The sequence below is a fragment of the Gymnoscopelus braueri genome (genome assembly GCF_963280865.1).
Source record: "Gymnoscopelus braueri genome assembly, chromosome: 23".
Lineage (NCBI taxonomy): Eukaryota > Metazoa > Chordata > Actinopteri > Myctophiformes > Myctophidae > Gymnoscopelus > Gymnoscopelus braueri.
This window is the reverse complement of record NC_137625.1, coordinates 332467-350941: the sequence shown is the minus strand read 5'-3', so window position 1 is coordinate 350941 and position 18475 is coordinate 332467. Positions and strand designations below refer to the sequence as shown.

The window sequence follows — 18475 nt, the reverse complement described above, 5'->3', positions numbered from 1 at the left end:
GAGGTTTTTGTTGTTTGAATTGATAGTCTTAGTGTATAATATAACTGCCGCAAATAACATAGTTACAAAAACCAGGGGATGATCTGACATAGCCTGGCATGGTCCGACTAATATCACTGTGTAGATATTAGTCTGGAATCTCTGTGGAACCTGAATTTTCTAGGGGTGAATTAAAAAAATCTGGTGATAAACCCGCCCCATATTTGCATACTGGGCCCTGATTGGTGCCCCACAACTTTAGAGGCAGGGAAATCCAATCACAACCGAGTGGGGACTTTTTGCACTGGCAGATTCATCTGGTTTCCAGGCTAGATCTAAAACATCCAACCACTCATAGTGTAATCACAAGTATTCATGTTTTAAATCTCATCATGACTCTACATACTGTAATCACGTACTGTACTTTATAATTCATCTAGTCAGTGTGTGTTACCATGAGATCAACCTTATTGACACAATGAAACAGACAGAAGAGACTGCTGGTGCTGGTGGGCTGAGGAACCAGCAATCCTTCAGTCTGTGTTTACACCAGTTTGACACTCAATGATTGTGTTACTGGACCTGATAATTCCCTATAGCAGCCATGATGGATCACATGTTGTAGTTACTGTACCGTATCATTATGATGTGATAAAAGAGTGCGGTCTAGCCAACACAAACTTGGGCCAAACTCGGACTGTATCATGATTCTAGTCAGTGTGGGATACCATGATATCAACTTTATTCACACTATTCTTATTATAATCAAACAATAAATAATAAAACAGAACTAAATGAAAGAATGCTGGTTAATTAATCTGACCTTAGTATCTCCAGTCTACAATGTGGACTCTTCAATCCAGCAGAGATGAGATCCATGATGGAATCCTTTATGTCATTATAGCTGAGGTCCAATTCTCTTAGATGTGAAGGATTAGAGCTGAGAGCTGAAGCCACAATCTCATAGTCTGGCTTTTGGAGTTGACAGCCAACAAGTCTGTAAAGGTAGAATATGTAAAATCAGAGATTATCAACACAGATTAGATCACGTTCAAGTAAATTACCTAAGAGAATGTCTATCTAGATATTAACAGGCCATATAAGAACAGAGAACCGTAAAAAAAAAAACATAAAAAAGAAAGATATACTACAGTGTGTAACTTGCATGGATCTTTTAATTAACTTAGTCATCTTATTGTATTTATTTATTTATTTTTACTTTTTCTTTCTCCTAAAGATTGTGTCCAAATCTCAAAAATAGGTATGCATGGTGTATTGTGTGTCATAGCATTTATGGTCAATTATTTATGTTTAGCAATGATAGGAATGGGATTTAAGAATCATGATAATGTTGATTGGTCCGTCCAACAAACAACATATACTTAAAAATACAGGCAATGCAACTTCATGTTCCCCAGAGGATGACCCCTAGTGATGACCATATAAAATGTCCTCTATTACCACACCATTAGTAATGTTAGGGTCATTTTTGACCCGTTTTAAAGTTTATATAGGTTAAAAGTATATCGTCTGTGGTGTTACGGGTCAAATATGACCCGGCAGAGAAGTGTGGCTCAATTCCCCCAAAATTGGAGCAACATGTTTACATGTTAGAGAGTGAGAGAAACTTGTCCTCAATTTGTATTTACTATTAGGAGTAAAATAAAAAAGTTTTGGTTTATGTATATGTATATTACTGTATGTATGGGTTAATTTGGACCCATAACACCACTGATGTCACTATTGTTAATAACAAATAGCAATTTAAAATTAACAATTAAAAAATAAGTAATTTATTTTTGGAAGTGTGTTCTAGTATTAGTCTAATAGCCAGATAACATTATTTTACATTGTCTTCATTATAGGAAACACTATTTGAAATGTTATTTTGGGTTAGGGTTAGGAGGGGAAAAAAATCACTCATTACATTTACATGGATATGTAACATGGTTATGGTTTATGTTAACTCTTGCATTGTGTTAGAAACCCGCTGACACTTTTGGTGTTAGCGGGTCAATTTGACCCGTGATTTAACTCAGCCCAAAATACTTCTTTTTTCTTTTCTCCCCCACCTCATAGCTGACTTGTTATGCATTAACTCACTGAGTGAGAAAAAAATATCGATAAGTGAATATTCAATATAAACCCTGGTGCCGATAATATTTTCTCTTTTAAATTTTTAGACCCAGTAAGTACTTTGGTTCAAATACAATGTACCACACCATTAGGTCACTTGCACAACTTTTTAATGTTTATCCCCACTAATGAAAGTGCTGGGGACGATATTAAAGTGGAGCTAAACTACTTTAGTCTGGTTGGGTGTACTTAGCTCACGGTATTACTTTATTTTTAATATGCACATATTATGCGTAGCTAAGCGCAGCTCTACTCACACGAGCCTGTGACCAAATAAAACATTATCTGACTAACATTACTCCTTTGACTTAAAGGGATACTCCACTTTCAAATAAAATAAACAAAAAAAATAAATATAAAAATTTATGAAAAAAGTTATGGAAAAATCGTGGCCCCCTCACGCATTAGAATATCCTTCTAATGCGTGAGGGGGCTGTGATTTTTCAATAACTTTTTTCATTAATTTTTTATATTTATTTGTTATGTTTATTTTATTTGAAAGTGGAATATCCCTTTAAGCAGCAGTCAATAAAATCATTCATAATCATCCCACTATGTAAGTATCGCTCACTGACACGAAGACAGAAGGACGAGATAAAAATGTCAGAGGCAAACAAATCGGCCCCACCTTTTTGAGTGGTTGGGGTTGGCCACCCAAACCAAAGTGTTGATGACAGCTCCAACTTTAAGTTAATATTGTTGAAGTTAATATGCCATATTAACCCTGCACAACTTTTTAAAGACAAGGTTAGATTAACTAACATAACTCCTCTGTTGTGTGATGGTTTCTTGTTCAAAAGAGTGAGAGTACAAGCTGTCATAATTTAAAATCCTAACTTAATATTTTACGCATAGTCATAGTGTGTCAATCTTATTTTGGCAAAAATGCCTTATTAATATTAATGATTAAAACAAAATAAACATTTATACTGTATATACCGTGACATACCGTATACCACGGTATTGTCCTACATACCGTACCATAATGTAAAATTCCATACAGTCTAATTTGCACATACACACAATACCACCACTCACTATTATTATTGGATATTTTATGTTAACCATCATTTCTACTTATAGTGTTAGGTGTGATCGTAGATTTATGCTCTACTAAGAGGTTTTCTATTCACATGACTACTAACCGAGCCTTTATGCTGTTCCTCACAGCTGGGATCAGTCTTAAACGCCCATCTGGTGTTGTGTTGTATTTGTCCAGGTCCAACTCATCCAGAACCTCCTCTGATGTCAGCAACATGAAGGCCAGAGCTGAACACTGGGACTCAGACAGTTCTGTCTTTGATCTGTCCCCTGACTCCAGGTAATGTTGGATCTCCTGATGTACTGAGTAGTCGTTCATCTCCATCAAACAGTGGAAGATGTTGATACATCTGTCAGGAGAGAGAGACCCATCCGTACGTTTCATCTCTTTCAGGTTGTTGATGGCTCTCTGGATGCTCTCTGGACTGTTCTCTGTCTGACCCAGCAGGCCTCCTAACAGACTCTGGTTGCACTCCAGTGAGAGGCCATGAAGGAAGCGGACAAAGAGGTCCAAGTGGCCATTCTTACTCTTCAGGGCTTTTTCCATGGCTCTCTGCAGGAAGTCATCCAATGAACTGACATCAACTCCCAGGAATGTCTTCAGTACCTTCATGTTCATCTCTGTAAAACAGTGGAACAGGTAGACTGCAGCCAGAAATTCCTGGATGCTCAGATGAACGAAGCTGTAGACCTTTCTCTGAGATTGTACAGTCTCTTCTTTGAAGATCTCTGTGCACACTCCTGAGTATAGCGAGGCGTCTTCCACATCAAGACCACACTCTTCCAGGTCTTCTTGGTAGAACATGATGTTACCTTTCTCCAGATGTTTGAACGCCAGCCTGCCCAGTTTCCGGAGAACTTCCCAGTCAGTCTCCATGAGCTGCTGTTGATCCTCTCCCTGCTGTTTCTTCTTTGATTTATTTTTCCTTTTCTTTTCTTTATTTTTTACCGCATGACTCTCATGATACTTCAGCTTCTTTCTCTTTGTCTGGACCAACAGGAAATGGCTGTACATCTGAGTCAGGGTCTTGGGCAGCTGTTCTGTCTCGTCTGTCTTCAACATGTCCTCCAGAACGGCAGCAGTGATCCAACAGAATACTGGGATGTGACACATGATGTGAAGGCTCCTTGATGTCTTCATGTGTGAGATGATTGTGCTGGCCAGCTTCTCATCACTGAATCTCTTCCTGAAGAACTCCTCCTTCTGGGGGTCTGTGAACCCTCGTACTTCTGTCACCATGTCAACACATGCTGGAGGGATCTGATTGGCTGCTGCAGGTCTGGTAGTTATCCAGAGGAGGGCTGAGGGGAGAAGATTCCCCTTGATGAGGTTTGTCAACAACACGTCCACTGATGATGTCACTGTGACATCAGAAACAATGTCATTGTTCTCGAATGTCAACGGAAACCTGCTTTCATCCAGACCATCAAAGATGAAGCCAACTTTCCAGACAGCGAGCTGCTCTGCTGTGACCTTCTTTAATGTTGGGTGGAAAACATGGATCAGGTTGAGAAGACTGTGCTGCTCATCTCTGACCAAGTTCAGCTCCCGGAATGAAAAGGGAATCAGGAGAATGACATCTTGATTTTCCAAACCCTTTGCCCAGTCCAGAGTGAACTTACGCACAGAGAATGTTTTTCCAATGCCAGCGATGCCCTTGGTCAGAACTCTTCTGCTGGGTTTGTCTCTGCCAAGGAGGAGGGGCTTAAATATGTCACAGCACTTGATTGGTTTGTCCTGGAGGGTCTTCATCTTGGAAGCTGTCTCAAGCTGCCAGACCTCATGTTGGTTATTAACCCCTTCACTCTCTCCCACTGTGATGTAGAGCTCTGTGTAGATGCTGCTGAGGGAGGGCACGTCAGTGACGTATGTCACACGATCAAGTCTGTTCAAACTGATCTTATAATCCTTTAAATCCTCCTGCAGACTGACATCTGCTATGAGAAGATAGGTAATACATTTTAAACATTCAGGCTAATTTACATCTAATATACAAAATCATTAAAACTATGTCTTAAATGCCCTTCAGAAAATCTACAATTCGTAAAAAAATTACGAAATAAAAAAGAAAATAGATAGAAAAAGGGCCAAAGAAATAATATTGGCTAAATTTGCCTAATGTTTATGTTTAGCATCAGTATTTGGACATTGATACAGGAATACACTTTTGATATTTAGTCTGATGATGTATTCTGCTATTTAAACATTTCAATGATTGATATGAAATGTTCATTAATGTAAAATGTGTTCAGTCTTACTTTGTTCATTTGTGGTTTGACTGGATGTCTTCAGTTCAGGTGTGGTTCTGGATCTCTCTCTGTGGAGATGAAGACGATATAATATAGATAATAGATATTTTAATGTATTAACTAATATTATTAATTAACCACTTAAAACCTATATATTTTACAAGGAATAGCGCCGATAACTGCACAAGCTCATGAAGTGTTGTGATGCCATGTGTTGTGAGCTTGTAGATCTGCTCCTTTCGCTGTTTTTGAAAATATATATAGATATAGACATCACCTGGCCCACATGATACAAACTAGAGATGCACGGATGGGCGTTTTCGTCACCCTAATCCATGTATACACTTTCATTATCCATCCATCATCCAGCCGCATTAATTATATCATCCTATTTATAAATAGATCCGCACCGACCGCACCGCAGGGATGTACTTGGAATTCTATATGGATTCTACTTGTACAAACAATGTCACCATCAACTAGTGACTGTATACACATCCATGGTAACAGCAAGCCCTCGGTCACTGTCTCACATCGCAACGTTTCATAAGACATCTAGTCGTCGGCAGGGTTAAGAACTTCACTAAATCATTCCCAACTTTTATTCCTACCTTATTTTTTTAATTGTTTTAAATCCTCCGTTAAATTTCTCTCTCACTAATAGCTGCCTTTAGTCGACTGTGTTGTTGTTTTGAAGTGGAAGGACCCCTTGCCAACCGAGATTTTGTGCTTTTTAAAGGCTATAATAGGCCTATAGATAGATGTCATTCATGTATTTCCCGCATTATTTCACCTGTGGTTTATCCAATATTAATTGATAATCATATTTGATCGACCCAAATCCACCCAAACTGCGGTTATCCGCGGCAGCTAAAACCACGATCCTCTTATCTCTATTGTACATGGTGTTCTTAAATGTTCTTAAATTACTGTAGACTAGAGGCAATAGTTGTACATAGTCAACATGTGTTCTTAAATGTTTTTATATCACTGCAGACTAGAGGTAATAGTTGTACATAACGTAATAGTTATACAACTCTTTAAACCCTAAGTTGAACAATCAAGTTGTGTATATTGTATTGTGTTGTGTTATAGTGTTGTGTATATTGTATTGTGTAGCATTATAGTGTGTGTATATAGTGTAGTGTTATAGTGTGTATATTGTATAGGAGGATTCACATACTTTGTGTGTGGAGGTCCAGGTTCATTACTGAAGTCAGGAGGGTTTCCTTTAGACCAGTCACTCTTTATAGACACACAGCTGGGTGTTGGAGACTCTGGTCTGTGGTGAACACTTCTGGAGTCATAATAAATGTTTATACAATTATCATGTGAATGAAAAGGTCAGTTTGTTCAAGATGATTTAGTGTTATATCCCACTATACAAGAATAAGAGAGTAAAGAGAGTAAAACTTTCAACAGGATAAACAAAGAATAAATGGAAATACAATGTATAACAATAGAAACTGTAACGAACATTCTAATGGTAAAATGAAGTTCAATATTGGTTCTATAGAGAGACAGATATTCCACAGTTACATAGCAAAAATAGCAGATCTACAAGCTCACAACACACCGTACCGTTGTTAGCTTGTAGATCTGTTATTTTTGGCCCGTAACACAGTAGTACGAGGAAGTATAAATTATGCTGTAGTCCTAATAGTGTTCAGCCAATGAAAAACAACGTGGATATTAACTCTCTCATGGCCTGCCATGAGAGATTAACAGACAGGCAGACAGACAGACAGACAGACAGACAGACAGACAGACAGACAGACAGACAGACACACCAGCAGTCAGTCTGTATAGAGCAGCTTCACCACTAAACACCACATTGTGATTTGTACCACTTCATTCACAAACTGTATTTAGTAACTTCTAATGTATAGATAAACATTGAAAAGAGAGACACACAGTTAATAGACTCTATGTCTTGGTTTTTACTAATCATCTCCACCAGGCCAGAACTATATCCAGAGATTATGTTTTCACTCATGTGATTCTGTCTTTGAGTCTGTCTTTGAACAGATCATCTCGGACACTATTGGAGGGTCATACCTTTGTTCCCCGGGTTCTATGTTCCCCAATAGGACCTAACCTAAACCTAACCCTAACCCTAACCTTAGTGGGGAACATAGAACCCGGGGAACATAGGTATGACCCCCTCTGGTCTTTGGTGAACACTTCTGGAATCAGAAACATTTGTATACAATTAATGTGAACAAAAAGGTCAGTTTGTTCAAGATTCAATGTCACATTATAAAAATATAACTAAGCAAAAACATTGGAGTTTCGAGTGCATGGCCGCCGCCGTCATTATAGCCACTATTTAATGCCACCATTATTATTATTATTATTATTATTATTATTATTATTATTATTATTATTATTATTATTATTATTATTATTACTATCCTAAGCGGCTTCAGCGCCTCAAACGCCTCCCAGGCGATGGGAAGCAACGTCCTCCCAGACAATGGGACGGCAATTCCTGGCTCCTCCCTAACCCCGCTCTTCACAACAACTGCACTCGCAGCGTGTGCACTGTGTTGTATGTAATCTGATCAACTCCTCCTGGTGACTGCAGAGCAAACTAATACTACACTAACACTAATATAAATACATCCAGATTCAGTGTTCTGAACTGATCTGTAGGCGGCAGGCGGGTTGTGACTGCTGATAATGCTGAAGTTAAGCGGCGGATATGAAGTGAGAGTCAGTGTTTGTCTCTCTCTGGTGGATCTGAGACCCGGCTGTTTTGTTATACATGATGCTGCTGCTTGTCCAATTAGAATGGATCACAGTGGGCTTGTAGATTTGCTACTTTTGGTGATGCGCACAACCAGACTTGAGCTGATGATGCATAAATGGCCAAAAAGATCAAATCTACAAACTAACAAGTGGTGATGCTAAGAGTTGTAACCTTATAGATCTGTTCCCTCGTGCATCTCTTTAAATGCATCTCTGATTTAAGTTATGAAAAAAAAGGCTATTATTTTGTTTAAATTGTGCTTAAAACCTTGACAAATCATGAGCGTATTGTTACTACACACCTGTTGTGCATTGAGCTAATCAACTGTTTGTGGTAGAGATGCCTCAGACAGAGGAGACAGGGAGGTAACAGCAGTCCAATTTATTATAACATCTTGCCTCCATTAGTATAAGATACTAAGACCCCCAAAATATCCCACCAAAATGTTGCATGTTTCACCCTAGCAATACTACTTATACTACAGTGGTGGCAGCACTTATGGTCACGTGATCATGATGTATCTGTCAACTCTTTCAGTGTTGATTACTGTTGATTATGTTGATTACTATGTTGAACTTACTACTTGTTTATTATTTTAAGTGAGAACCTTGCATAAGCCCTATATGGGTTTCCTTTCTCACGTGCACGTATTTCTGTGACGTTTTAATAATGTTACTTTTGTACTATTTTTATTGTGCGAATAAATACATCAAATTAAAACATGAGTTCCGATTGGCAACGTTTGGCTTTCAAAGTTGGCAGGAGGCCCATGTTGCACAAAATGCCACATATGATCAACGCAGCGTTCAATTGCCATGAAACTTTGCACACACACTGCAAGTAGGCAAAGCAAGGACATCCATCCCAACTATTTCAAATCGACCTTATGGTGGCGCTATAAAAGCCCACTTCACATTTTAGCCTGTAGCTCCTGAACCATAGGCTGTGCAATTAAAAACAAAAAATACAATATATAAATCAGGACATAACTCGGGCCCAGCCATTTGTGCCAAACTAGTTTATCATTTTCTTCAAAACACACTTTTTGCTTCTATTCTTACAACATTTTGTGGACCCTGGGTAGGCAACCCGTCCTGGCGGGGATCTGCCTTCCGAGGAGCGCGCTTTTCTAGTTAGACTCTATGTCTTGTTTTATGATAATTTACAAATGCAACTTAGCAGATAACTTTGTTGTGTATATTGTATAGGAGGATTCACATACTGTGTGTGTGGAGGTCCAGGTTCATTACTGAAGTTAATTAGTCTTCCTTTAGACAGGTCACTCTTCATAGACACACAGCTGGGTGTTGGAGACTGTGCTCTGTGGCTCCTTATTGCAGCAACAAGAAAAACAAGAAATAGTACAATAACAGTTGCACAGATGGATAGATATCCCTTACTTTGTTGCATAAATAGGTAGATATTCCAGGCTTTCTTATGCTTAGAATAGCATTCTCAGACTGTGTTCCTGATTGTAACTGCCATTTGCCCCCAGTGCATTTGAGATGTGAACTGACCACTATAACATGCATAAAACTGACCACTGTAACATGCATAAAACTGACCACTGTAACATGCATAAAACTGACCACTGTAACATGCATAAAAACTGACCACTGTAACATGCATAAAACTGGCAAAGTGCACACATTACTTATAATCTAGATACACATTGGAGAGGGAGAACCCACCGTTATTAGACTCTATGTCTTGTTTTGTTTTTTTGTTGTAATTATCTCCACCAGGCCACCACGATGGACAGGGGCAGGGATTATGTTTTAACTCATGTGATTATAACTGTGAACAGCTAATGTTGCATCACTGGACTGATCAGAGTGAAACTTTACACAAACACTCCCAGTAGGTCAAGGAAGATCATCCACTGCAAATTATTCAAAAGGGCCTCATGATGGCGCCATAACAGTCTGTGTCACATTTTGTCTTGAACCATACTGAAGTACGTACAATCACATACAATGTTATAGTGTGTATATCATGTAGGAGGATTCACATACTGTGTGTGTGGAGGGCCAGGTTCATTACTGAAGTTAATTAGTCCTCCTTTAGACCGGTCACTCTTCATAGACACACAGCTGGGTGTTGGAGACTCTGGTCTGTGGTGAACACTTCTGGAATCATACAACCAGAAGTAGCAATAAATAAACAATAGAGACAGTAAAGAATAGTACTAAAAATAGACTAGCATAACAGTTGCTTATTATATTCCATATGTTGCACACACGTCCTAGACTCTTCTCTCTTCTCTAAAACAGCCTGGACAACGCTCCACACGTCCTAGACTCTTCTTTCTTCTCTAAAACACCCTGGACAACGCTCGACGCATCCTAGACTCTTCTCTCTTCTCTAAAACACCCTTAACAACGCTCCACACGTCCTAGACTATTTTCTCTTCTCTAAAACACCCTGGACAACGCTCCACACGTCCTAGACTCTTCTCTCTTCTCTAAAACACCCTGGACAACGCTCCACATGTCCTAGACTCTTCTTTCTTCTCTAGAACACCCTGGACAACGCTCCACACGTCCTAGACTCTTCTCTCTTCTCTAAAACACCCTGGACAACGCTCCACACATCCTAGACTCTTCTCTCTTCTCTAAAACACCCTGGACAACGCTCCACACGTCCTAGACTCTTCTCTCCTCTCTAAAACACCCTGGACAACGCTCCACACACGCTCCACAACTAGCCTTAATGACTTTGCAGTCTTATACAAAGGCTAAAATGTAATGTGGGCGTCCGCTGGCCTAGCGGTCCAGGCGCATACCACATGGGCTGGTAATCCAGTTTTACAGCGTGTCGCGTGTTCGTCTCCCAGTCCCGACGACCTTTGCTGTGTGTCATCCCCCCATCTCTCTCCCCATTTCCTGTCAGCCTAATTTCCTCTCAAATAAAGGCAGAAAAAGGCCAAAACATACATATTAAAAAGAAAATGTCATTTAGATAGCATGTTATGTAGACAGATGCCAGGTTAATTTGTACACCTGCCATCCTATAGTTTGTATAGTTTCAATGTACATATTATATATTTATTGATAGTATACTGTTTAGACTGATGATAGGTTCTTGGTTTACCTATCATCCTAAATGACTATTTCTATGCATTTGATGTATTGCCTCTAGAGATGCACCGATTAATCGGCCGCCGATTAAAAAAGCCGGTTTTAGGTCAAACTGGCTGGATCGGTGCTCGGCCGGTCACTGTCAAAAATTCCGATTTTATGCCGGTCAAATTGATACTGCATGGGCACTGCGCAGCAACAGCATGATGATCAAATCGTGCGAGTTGACTCGGTAAACAAACATTAGCAAGAAGTGACAGCCTACAGATGGTGCTGATTACCTTTGAAATATAAGGATACATATAGCGAATATATATATTATGGAATATATATTCCATAATGCTGTGCGCAGTTATAGCCTCAATGCCGTGGCTGTCGGTCGGTCCATCACTAAGAGTTTAAAGGCAGTAAGTGCGTCACCAGGCTGCTCAGACGGTCCATGCAGTTGAAGTTAGTTTCACTTTCAGTGACACACAACAGCATTGTAAAAGCTGATGCAGGCTACAGAAAAAAAACTGCCTATAAACATCCCTTTTATTTTAGCCAGTTCCAAAGAAAAATCACCCCCCTGTCTCTATTTGCATAGGTTGTTGAAAAGACGGTGTGTGTGTGTTTGTGTGTGTGCAAGTTTGTGTGTGTGTGTGTGTGTGTGTGTGTGTGTGTGTGTGTGTGTGTGTGTGTGTGTGTGTGTGTGTGTGTGTGTGTGTGTGTGTGTGTGTGTGTGTGTGTGTGTGTGTGTGTGTGTGTGTGTGCACCTCTCCCAGTAGAGTAGACAGTAGCTGCTCCTACCTGCAGGGTTGCTTTTTGTTCCAAATAAATGACTAGGGGCCATCTGAAAAGTCCTTAATGCTGTAAGCAGCTTCCAACAACAACTCAAAAAGACGTTGTGATCATCATCATCCACAGTGCACCGCTGGTTTAATTCATGTGCCTACAGACGTCTTGTCATCTATCCAGCTGTAGCCTATTAAAGCTCGTTAAGACTCGTCTGAAAGTTTAACAAAGTCCGCTGAGCAACAGAGAGTAGTGTAACAGAAGTCCCAGAGATTAAAACAAGCCAAAACACTGACATATGGTAATATTTTGCCTTTGATATCATTGAAAGGCAAGATACTAGACTAGACTAGAGCAGGGGTCGTCGACATTTTCAGGCCAAGGACTACTAGCTGAGAGAGAGATGAAGCAGGGACCCCCTCTATATTGTATAAAATTGTGCTGCAGATTAAACTTTTTTTTTAACTTGATCTGCTCTTTTTCCCCCTCTACACCTACATACCTCTTTGCCAAAAATAGCAGATCTACAAGCTCATGAGCTTGTAGATCTGCTATTTTTGGCTTAAGTCCTCCTCAAAAATGGGATGCTAGTGGTTAACACATTAACTGCCAAGACCGTAGTCCTACGGGCCGTTAAATCCAACTGTTAAGCGCCGAGACCGTAGCCCTACGGGCTGCGGTCTTTTCGCGCATGCGCGGTCCGGGTGCACTTTCGGAATTTGTTTGATCCACTTCCGTTTCCGGTTTGATGACAGGAAATAGAATTATTTGGGATCCGGTTTTCACGATCACGCCCGCCCTCGTTCTACAGACGAAACTGAAACTCAATTCTCTTCCTGTAGTTTTTTCTCCTCGCATTTCACTGTTTAACGTAATCCGCTCTAACTCAAACATGGATGCCCCGTTTGACACGTGGTTTTCACTGGGAGATACAGGGAGATCGCGCGGATGTAAACAGACTGTGTAGCGCTCAATCTTAAGGATTTTAACAAGATCTATGGCGACATGAAAAAAACAAAAAAACAACAAAAACACCTTGGCACTGGTGAGTACATTATGAGATTAGCCCTTGGCAGTGGATGTGTAAAAAAATATCATATCACACAAAGATTTGGCGGTCCCGGACCCCCTGTTGAAGACCCCATGACTAGTGACATAAGGTAAATTTCTCACCTTGAAAACAATTAAATGCAGACATACATGCTATGTGTCTGAATGGGAAAACCTTATTTATTTATTTTTGCTTTTAGTTAAAATAAGAAAATAATTTTGCATTAAGATAAGATTTTTTGTTAAAAAAGATTACCATTTAAAAAAATTATCATTTCAATAACTGATCTCAATATGGACCCATAATTTGCCATAATCATGAAGCTCTATTACAGTGACAGCCATGACAGCAATGGTACAAATAAACAAAATCAAATAGACTACAGTAGTATTCTTTTACAAATTCTTCTTCTTTTTGTAATGACTTTAGGCCTTTCGTTGTATAGTTAGGGCATCAATATTATAGCCATATCATGATATTAGACTGGATATCGTCTGTGAGTGTGGATATTGTACTATTATGATATGGCATAAGTGTTCTTTTCCTGGTTTAATCTTATTGGTACTCTATATTGGCAAATACACAAAATTAAGTACTTGTACTCAGCCTGAACACATTCTAGTTAGTTGTTTAGTTCTTAGATAGAAAATCGGTATCGGTAAAACCGGTATCGGCAGGTCAGACTTTTTAAAAAACGGTAATCGGTATCGGCCAAGGATTTTTCAATCAGTGCATCTCTACTTTGCCTTATATTTTCCTTGCTTACTGTAAGTCACTCTGGATTGAGAGTGTCTGCCAAATGCCTAAATTAAATTGTAAATTGTATATTGTACAGGAAGATTCACATACTGTGTGTGTGGAGGTCCAGGTTCATTACTGAAGTTAATTAGTCTTCCTTTAGACAGGTCACTCTTCATAGACACACAGCTGGGTGTTGGAGACTGTGCTCTGTGGCTCCTTATTGCAGCAACAAGAAAAACAAGAAATAGTACAATAACAGTTGCACAGATGGATAGATATCCCTTACTTTGTTGCATAAATAGGTAGATATTCCAGGCTTTCTTATGCTTAGAATAGCATTCTCAGACTGTGTTCCTGATTGTAACTGCCATTTGCCCCCAGTGCATTTGAGATGTGAACTGACCACTATAACATGCATAAAACTGACCACTGTAACATGCATAAAACTGACCACTGTAACATGCATAAAACTGACCACTGTAACATGCATAAAACTGACCACTGTAACATGCATAAAACTGGCAAAGTGCACACATTACTTATAATCTAGATACACATTGGAGAGGGAGAACCCACCGTTATTAGACTCTATGTCTTGTTTTGTTTTTTTGTTGTAATTATCTCCACCAGGCCACCACGATGGACAGGGGCAGGGATTATGTTTTAACTCATGTGATTATAACTGTGAACAGCTAATGTTGCACTACCGGACTGATCAGAGTGAAACTTTACACAAACACTCCCAGTAGGTCAAGGAAAATCATCCACTGCAAATTATTCAAAAGGGCCTCATGATGGCGCCATAACAGTCTGTGTCACATTTTGTCTTGAACCATACTGAAGTACGTACAATCACATACAATGTTATAGTGTGTATATCATGTAGGAGGATTCACATACTGTGTGTGTGGAGGGCAAGGTTCATTACTGAAGTTAATTAGTCCTCCTTTAGACCGGTCACTCTTCATAGACACACAGCTGGGTGTTGGAGACTCTGGTCTGTGGTTAACACTTCTGGAATCATACAACCAGAAGTAGCAATAAATAAACAATAGAGACAGTAAAGAATAGATAGTTTACTGTTTAGACTGATGATAGGTTCTTGGTTTACCTATGATCCTAAATTACTATTTCTATGCACTCATATTGTCCTTGCTTACTGTAAGTCGCTCTGGATTGAGAGTGTCTGCCAAATGCCTAAATTAAATCGTATATTGTTTATTGTATGTTGTACAGGAAGATTCACATACTGTGTGTTTGGAGGTCCAGGTTCATTACTGAAGTCAATTAGTCCTCCTTTAGACCAGTCACTCTTCATTAGCCTGAGGCTACGAGCTCGATCGATGGTCTTGAGAGGCGGACCCAAACACAGCCGCCCGGAGTTGTGCGTGGCCTCCTATTGCTTCACCAATCTATGTCCCCGCCTCCCCTCCCCTCCCCCCCTCGCCCTGTGCACGGAGCACGCTGACGTCACCAAATTTAGAGCGACGCCCATCTGCACTCTGATTGGTTAGGAGATAACAAGGTCCAAGACCATCGTTCTTGCATCGCTCCCCCAGGCTTTTTTTCTTTTGTAACAAAAAAAAAAGCCTGGGTTTCCGAGGCTACTCTTCATAGACACACAGCTGGGTGTTGGAGACTCTGCTCTGTGTCTCCTTATTGTGGCAACAAGAAAAACAAGAAATAGTACAATAACACATTCCCTTCCCACTTGCCCCCCCCCCACCCCCCCACCCCTCTTCTTCTTCTTCCTCCCCCTTTTCTTTCTATGGAAATAACGTTGCGATGGAAACGATGTACAAAAACGAATTTCACCCACTTTTTTACCTTGTAAACCTGTGATGTGACAATAAACCTGATTCTGATTCTGATTCTGACATACTTTGTTTGTGGAGGTCCAGGTTCATCAGTGAAGTCAGGAGGTTCATCTTTAGACCGGTCACTCTTCACTGTTGGAGACTCTGGTCTGTCAGCTCCCTCCTCCTCCTCCTCTCTCTCCATGTTGCTCTTTATTCAACCTGTCAATAGATAATAGATAGTGGCCAAACATTAACAAAGACCAATTAATGTAAGACAATGAATCTCATTGGTACATTGTTACAGAGTGATTAAATGTAAATCTTCTATGAGTTATTAATATCACCATCATGTCCTGATGCTACACTAGATGTAATACCTCTACCAACCAGTAGGTGTCCTACCAGACCACACACTGTCTCTATAGAAGAGCAGGAAGACCAAACAACCACTGATGTTGTTTTAGTTATTATAGAACTATAACTAGTTATAATATAACTAAACTAACACATTATATGTTGTATAATATTTAGGGGTGGGGGGCTATAGGGTGGGTATGGGGCTTGGGCTTCAACTCAACCGGGTCTGTTTGGGTTGGATTGTAATGTTCAGGCCTGTTGAAAACTCTAAAGCTGTGGTTCTCAAACATGTTCATGTCAAGGAGTCAAGGACCCAGTGGCGCGGGAAGGGGGGGGCTATGGGGGCTGCAGCCCCCCTGGTGATGGGAGCAGCCCCCCTGGTGATGGAAAATATATATTTTTTATAATATATATATATTTTATGGATCATAGCAGTCTGTTACGGTCATGGATGAACTTCAACCTGGTGTTTGCACTGTCTTTCTGCCTTTTTGTGTGGGGAAAAACACAGAAAACCCCCAAAAAATCGCGCGGCCCGCGCTTCGCGCGGGCGCGAGGAGTCCCCCCCGACGCACAGCCCCCCTAGGTATTAAGGACTTCCCGCGCGCCTGCAAGGACCCCCACATTGACATGCATTCTGCAGACCCCCATCTGAAAATATTTTCTGCCAGGCATTCTTTTTCAAGATTTATCCAAATATTTCAAAAATAGCCGATCTATTAGCTCAGAATGGGCAGTAATGGGACGCGTTGTGAGCTTATAGATCGGCTATTTTCAAACAAAGTATAAATAAAAGTGGTTAAACTGTTCCTCGTTTGCTGTGGATCCCCTGGAACTCCCTCAAGGATACCCGGGGGTCCCCAGACCACACTTTGAGAACCATTGCTCTAAAGAATTTGCACAAACATGTCACACTTAAGAACTCTAAGAGTGCTCTTCAGTGTAGATTCTGTTCTTACCTAAGAACAGATCACAGCTAAGAACACATTGGAGTATATCAAAATATTCTTAAAAACTTCTTAAGTGGATCTAAGAAGAAATGAACCGTTGCTGAATGAGATGGTTTTAAAACTTCACTCCATCGTACTTCCTCTGAAGTCATGTGACTTACAGTAAACTGTAGAGACACTGTGTGTGTGTGTGTGTGTGTGTGTGTGTGTGTGTGTGTGTGTGTGTGTGCGTGCGTGCGTGCGTGCGTGCGTGCGTGCGTGCGTGTGTGTGTGTGTGGTTCATTCACAATGCAACCATGTATGTACAAAACAAGGAGATCTACAAGCTCACACATCATGACAAATTATGGAGATACAAGGTTTCTGTCTGACACATAGTTTGATGATGACATCACCACCAGAGAGAGAGAGAGAGAGAGAGAGAGAGAGAGAGAGGAAGTGTGGGTGTAACCACATAACGTTCCAAAGTTCCAAAGGAAAACACACACACACACACACACACACACACACACACACACACACACACACACACACACACACACACACACACACACACACACAGAGAGAGAGCAGAGTGAGTAACAGGAAACACATTCTTGTTGTATTCCGCTGTATGACGGTGTCGTGTCACATGTCAACACATGTGAGCTTGTAGCTTGTACAGCTACAAGCAGTTGCAACACACTGTGAACTTGTAGATCTGCAATTTTCAGTATTTGACACTGCTGTATGAATGTATATGTTTTCATCTCATTGTCAATCTTTGTTGTGAACAAAAGTGAAGACAATCTGTTCTCTTTTTTTTAATTAAAATGACATTTTATTCTGTCTCTCCTTTCTGTTGTCAACCTTGAAAATAACTCTCAGCCCAAGTATTTATTATTATTATTATTACCCCTATTATTATTATTATTATTATTATTATTATTATTATTATTATTATTATTATTATTATTATTATTAGAAAGAAAATACATTTCTACTCACTCTTTTCAGAAGTTTTAACATTAAAATGTCCGTCTTCTGTCTGTGTGTCTCTAGCTAGCCATTTGTTTCTCTCTCTCTCTCTCTCTCTCTCTCTCTCTCTCTCCGCCTCTGACTGATGAGGAGGAAGTCATGTGACTTACAGTAAACTGCAGAGCTGAGGATACGGAAACACTGTGTGTACACACAGGGCAGAGTGAGAAGTAACAGGAAACACATGTTTGGCTGTAAGGAGAGTTTCAGATCATGCATTGTCAACACATGTTGAGCATTAATGATATGTTATGGGATGGGATATGTTATGGGATGAAAACAGCAGATCTACAAGCTGTAGATGTTGCTGTTGCAACACACTGTGAGCTTGTAGATCTGCTATTTTCAGTGCTTGACACTGCTGTATGAATTGGGCTTAACATAGTTTTATCTCGTTGTGAACAAAAGACAATCTGTTCTCTTTTACTAAAATGACATTTTATTCTCTGTCTCTCCTTTCTGTTGCAAATAACTCACAGCCCAAGTATTTAACTCTTTAAGACCCGGGAAGCATTGTCTGTGTCATTTTAAGATTTATTTGGCTATTC

At 40.0% G+C, this 18475-nt stretch overlaps 1 protein-coding gene across 14 annotated transcripts in view; it reads right to left on the bottom strand.

Annotated features, from left to right (window-relative positions):
• Positions 1–18475, bottom strand: part of LOC308079286 (NACHT, LRR and PYD domains-containing protein 3-like) — a 319371-nt gene that overhangs the window by 4695 nt on the left and 296201 nt on the right. For 6 of the 14 annotated variants that reach the window (XM_080420674.1, XM_080420687.1, XM_080420681.1 and 3 more), the window contains 8 exons: positions 14705–14818; positions 13913–14020; positions 10174–10287; positions 9381–9488; positions 6590–6703; positions 5416–5474; positions 3261–5094; positions 803–976 (listed from right to left, as the gene is read on the bottom strand). In XM_080420674.1, the coding sequence (XP_080276800.1) occupies positions 803–976; positions 3261–5094; positions 5416–5474; positions 6590–6703; positions 9381–9488; positions 10174–10287; positions 13913–14020; positions 14705–14818 (2625 nt within the window). Of the gene's footprint in view, positions 1–802; positions 977–3260; positions 5095–5415; positions 5475–6589; positions 6704–9380; positions 9489–10173; positions 10288–13912; positions 14021–14704; positions 14819–15054; positions 15083–15686; positions 15823–17897; positions 17991–18475 lie in introns of those variants that run through there. The other 8 variants (XM_080420675.1, XM_080420678.1, XM_080420680.1 and 5 more) reach the window with 8 other exon arrangements.